General features: G+C 53.7%; 1 protein-coding gene across 1 annotated transcript; it reads left to right on the forward strand.

Annotated features, from left to right (window-relative positions):
* Nucleotides 1–2029: 2029 nt before the first annotated feature.
* LOC127308203 (3-ketoacyl-CoA synthase 5) lies at nucleotides 2030–3812 on the forward strand. The gene has a single exon (XM_051338957.2). The coding sequence runs from the start codon at nucleotides 2039–2041 to the stop codon at nucleotides 3554–3556; it is 1518 nt and encodes a 505-aa protein (XP_051194917.1). The 5' UTR covers nucleotides 2030–2038; the 3' UTR covers nucleotides 3557–3812.
* The last annotated feature ends 335 nt before the right edge of the window (nucleotides 3813–4147 follow it).

Raw genomic sequence — 4147 nt, forward strand, 5'->3', positions numbered from 1 at the left:
ACCTTCTTTGCTTCGTACGTAGTGGCGGGCAACTCGTTATTCTTTGGAAACATATTCTTCAACATTTTCAGCAAGTTTTCAAATGCTGAGTCAGCTACACCTGCCTGTGCCTTCCATCTCAGCAAATCCAGTGTGCAGCCCAGCTTTTTCAGACCATCATCGCATCCGGGGTACAACGCCTTCCTGTGATCCTCTAACATGCGATCCAAATTCTCCCTCTCTTTTTCAGTTTCGCAGCGTCTCCGTGCATCAGCAATGGTCCGACCAAGATCATCAACGGGATCATCACGTGCCTCTTCTTCACCTTCCCCTTCACCTTCCCCTTCACCTTCAGCATCCTCCATGAAAGTATCACCGAAATGAGCAAGATAGCTTTCATCGATGAAATCATCCCCTTCTTCATCTTCTTCCATTATAACCCCTCTTTCTCCATGCTTGGTCCAACAATTATAGCTTGGCATGAAACCGTGCCGAAGCAGGTGCATGTGAACATCTCTTGAGGAAGAGTAACCCTTCTGATTCTTACATTTAACACATGGACAGATAACAAAACCCCCCTGCTTGTTCGCATTAGCCACTACGAGGAAATCTTTCAAACCCGCACTGAACTCGCCGGAGAGTCGGTTACCGTACATCCATTGTCGATTCATCTGCATTATTATAATATAAAATATATAATTAACCATCATGCATTTGTTAAACTAACTAGCTACAAACAATATAAATTAAACAATGAACTACACACACATGCACATTTTATCAACGACACATCAAAGGTTCAAGTTGCTAACCGCTATCGAGGAGGAAAAAATAAATGAGAAAGCTCAAGTGTGGCTCCAACACTTCATATCATGTTTGTTTCATGCTCTTGGGGCATTTCATCAAACACCTTATGTGCATAAGAGGAACCAAAAGCAAACCTAACACCCACTTGTGAAGCTTGTGAAGAGAATGGCACCAAATGGCTAAGTGTTGGCTGCTGGATGGGTATATATAGGGGAGGGGCTTTAGTCCCGGTTGGCCTGGCCAACCGCGACTAAAGGCCTTCGGGCACCTTTAGTCGCGGTTGGCCTGGCCAACCGCGACTAAAGACCCCCCACGTGCACCGGCTGGCCACCGAGCGCCCTGGGCCCAGGCCTTTGGTCGCGGTTCTCCTCCCGAACCGCGACTAAAGGTACCATTAGTCGCGGTTCCTGCAGCATCGCGACTTATGGGGCTCACCCGAAGCCTGTTTTTCCACCAGTGCTACCTGGGATTTGGGGCCCCTTGGATCCGGCGGCCCGGGGCGCCCGCCCCTCCCACCCCCCCTAGGGCCGGCCCTGGAGATGAGGGTAAAGCCGGAAAATCCGCCCGTTCCTTGTTGATGCATGTAAAATGCATCTATGTACTTTGTAGTTTATTGTGCTATATATATTCAATCATATAAGGTGTTATAATGATGTTCAGAATAATTTTGGCGAATTCCATATAAGATTCCTTTTATTTATAGGGCATTAAAAGCATGTTAGTGGAACGACCCCGTTCGACGCGGTGGTAGCTTGGTACGGCATCGTCGGACATTGGCAATGCTAGCGAGTATATTAGCTTTGCTTTTATCAAAATCAGTTCAAATTTCTTAGATAGATCTAAAATGTGAATTAAATTCGCCAGTCTTTGTTTTACTAATTTGAATTCGTTTGAATCATCTAGTATAATTTATTAAAAGGGCCGGTGTGAGCATCAGCTCCTTAAACAGTGGGTATGGTGTGCCGGCGTCTCTAGCAGCACACTGCCGATGTTTTTGGTGGCCACGATTTGAGAGCTGCCGGCCGGTGGAAACGCTGTACGTCGCTTGGCCAGTTGGCCTGGAGGGAAAGTAAATTTTGCGGATCTGATTTCTGGCAACGCATTTAAACTAGTCGCTGGCACGGCTGCTAGTTGCGCCGGTCCCATTTTACTCTTCATCTACCCACGGAAATTGTGCCTGCTTCCGGTTCCGGAAATGCCCACGTCTCGTCTCGGCCGCCTATTAAACCACGCCACACCACACTGCCTCTCCATGCATACTCCCACACCACATTTGCTAGCTCAGACTACAAACACACGCGACGCGATGGGCTACGTCAGCTTCCTCAAGACGGTGGCCCGGCTTGTCGTGAACAACTTCTTGGCGGTCGTCGCGGTGGCCGTGGCTTCCACCGTGGTCCGGAAGGCGTGGCCCATCTGCCCCGATGAGATCGTAAACCGGATGCGCGCCTTGCCGCCTGCCCACGTCTTCATCCTGCTGATCCTGGCGGCGGTCCTAGTGAAGATGCGGCGCATGCGACGGGGACGGGACGTGTACCTCGTCGAGTACGGCTGCTTCCGCCCCAAGGCCTGCTACCGCACGCCGTTCGCCACGTGCTTGGAGCACGCGCATCTGATGCCGTACCTCGTCGACGAGGAGAGCGTGGCCTTCGCCATGCGGCTGCTCGAGCGGTCGGGGCTCGGAGAGGAGACCTGCGTGCCAGACGCCTACCACTACATGCCCCCGGACCGCAGCCTCAGGGCGTCCCGGGAGGAGGCCGAGTTGGTCATCTTCGCCGCCGTCGACGACGTGTTCGCCAAGACGGCGCCCGTCATCAACCCTGCCGACATCGACGTGCTCGTCGTCAACTGCAGCATCTTCACGCCCGTCCCGGTCTTCGCTGACATGGTCGTAAACAGGTACAAGCTCCGCGCCGACGTCAAGATCGTCAACCTCTCCGGGATGGGTTGCAGCGCCGGCCTCGTCTCCGTCGGCCTCGCCAAGAACGTCCTCCACACGTCGCCGCCGGGCACGCGCGTGCTCATCGTGTCCACGGAGATCCTGTCGTCTCAGTACTACGTGGGCACGGAGCGCGCCATGCTGCTGCCCAACTGCCTCTTCCGCATGGGCGCCGCGGCCATGATCCTCTCCAACTCCGCGGACCACGCGCGCTTCCGCCTCCGCCGCGTCGTGCGCACCGTCACCGCCGCGCGGGACGCGGACTACCGCTGCGTCTTCCAGGAGGAAGACGACAACGGGAACACGGGCATCCGTCTCTCCAAGGACCTCGCCACCACCGCCGGCTACGCGCTCAAGAACAACATCGCAGCCTTTGGACCGCTTGTGCTGCCGGCCTGGGAGCAGCTCCTCGTCGCGCTCACCATCATTAAGCGGAAGCTCCTCAGCGGCCGCGCCAAGGTCAGGCTCTACCGCCCCGACTTCCGCACCGCCTTCGAGCACATCTGCATCCACGCGGGCGGCCGCGGCGTCATCGACGAGGTGCAGCACGGCCTCGGGCTCTCCGATGACGACGTCGAGGCGTCGCGGATGACGCTGCACAGGTTCGGCAACACGTCCAGCAGCTCGGTGCTCTACGAGCTGGCGTACCTGGAGGCCAAGGGCCGGATGGGCATGGGCGACAGGGTGTGGATGATCTCCTTCGGCGCCGGCTTCGACTGCAACAGCGTCGCGTGGGAGTGCATCAAGCCGGCCAGCGACGCCGACGGACCATGGGCCGAGTGTATCAGCCGCTACCCGGTGCAGCTCCCCGAAATCGACAAGGACATGTGAGGCCCGGCAAACACGTATATATGTACGTATGTACATGGTATACATGTCCAAATGCTGCACATGATGGATGAAGGGTTTAAGAGCATCTCGAGCCGCGTTCCTGAAAGCATCTCCAAACCGCGCTAGATCGAGCGTTTGGGGACAATTTTTCTTGGTGCCGCATTTGGGGACGTGGTTGGGACATCCCCAAACAAGTTTTTACATTAAACTATTTTTTATATATTTTCGTTTCAATAGAGGGGGAACATTACATAAACTACTACATAATTGGGAACATGGTTTTACACAAACTAATACATAGTTTGGAACATGGTTTACACAAACTAATACGTAGTTAAAACATTGCAAAATAAGAAAACATAACTACAGTTGGCCTCGCAGATTTTGTATGTTCGCTGCTAAGAAAGAATATTATCAGACACTCTCAGTCACCCAAACTGAAAAATCCAGCTGGTAATGATAGCCATGTTGGCCCTATGCAGGAAGAACATACATAAACCTCCGTGACCATTTCCGCTGCAAAGAAAGAACACTCGGCGTGTTCAATCGTCGTCCTCTTCATCGTCGCCGTGGTAGTGCAGGCGGCAGGAC

This window comes from Lolium perenne, chromosome 6, assembly GCF_019359855.2.
Source record: "Lolium perenne isolate Kyuss_39 chromosome 6, Kyuss_2.0, whole genome shotgun sequence".
NCBI lineage: Eukaryota > Viridiplantae > Streptophyta > Magnoliopsida > Poales > Poaceae > Lolium > Lolium perenne.

Bases quoted from the DNA above. Each gene is read 5' to 3' on its own strand.
- LOC127308203 (XM_051338957.2), top strand. From the start codon at position 2,039: ATGCATACTCCCACACCACATTTGCTAGCTCAGACTACAAACACACGC.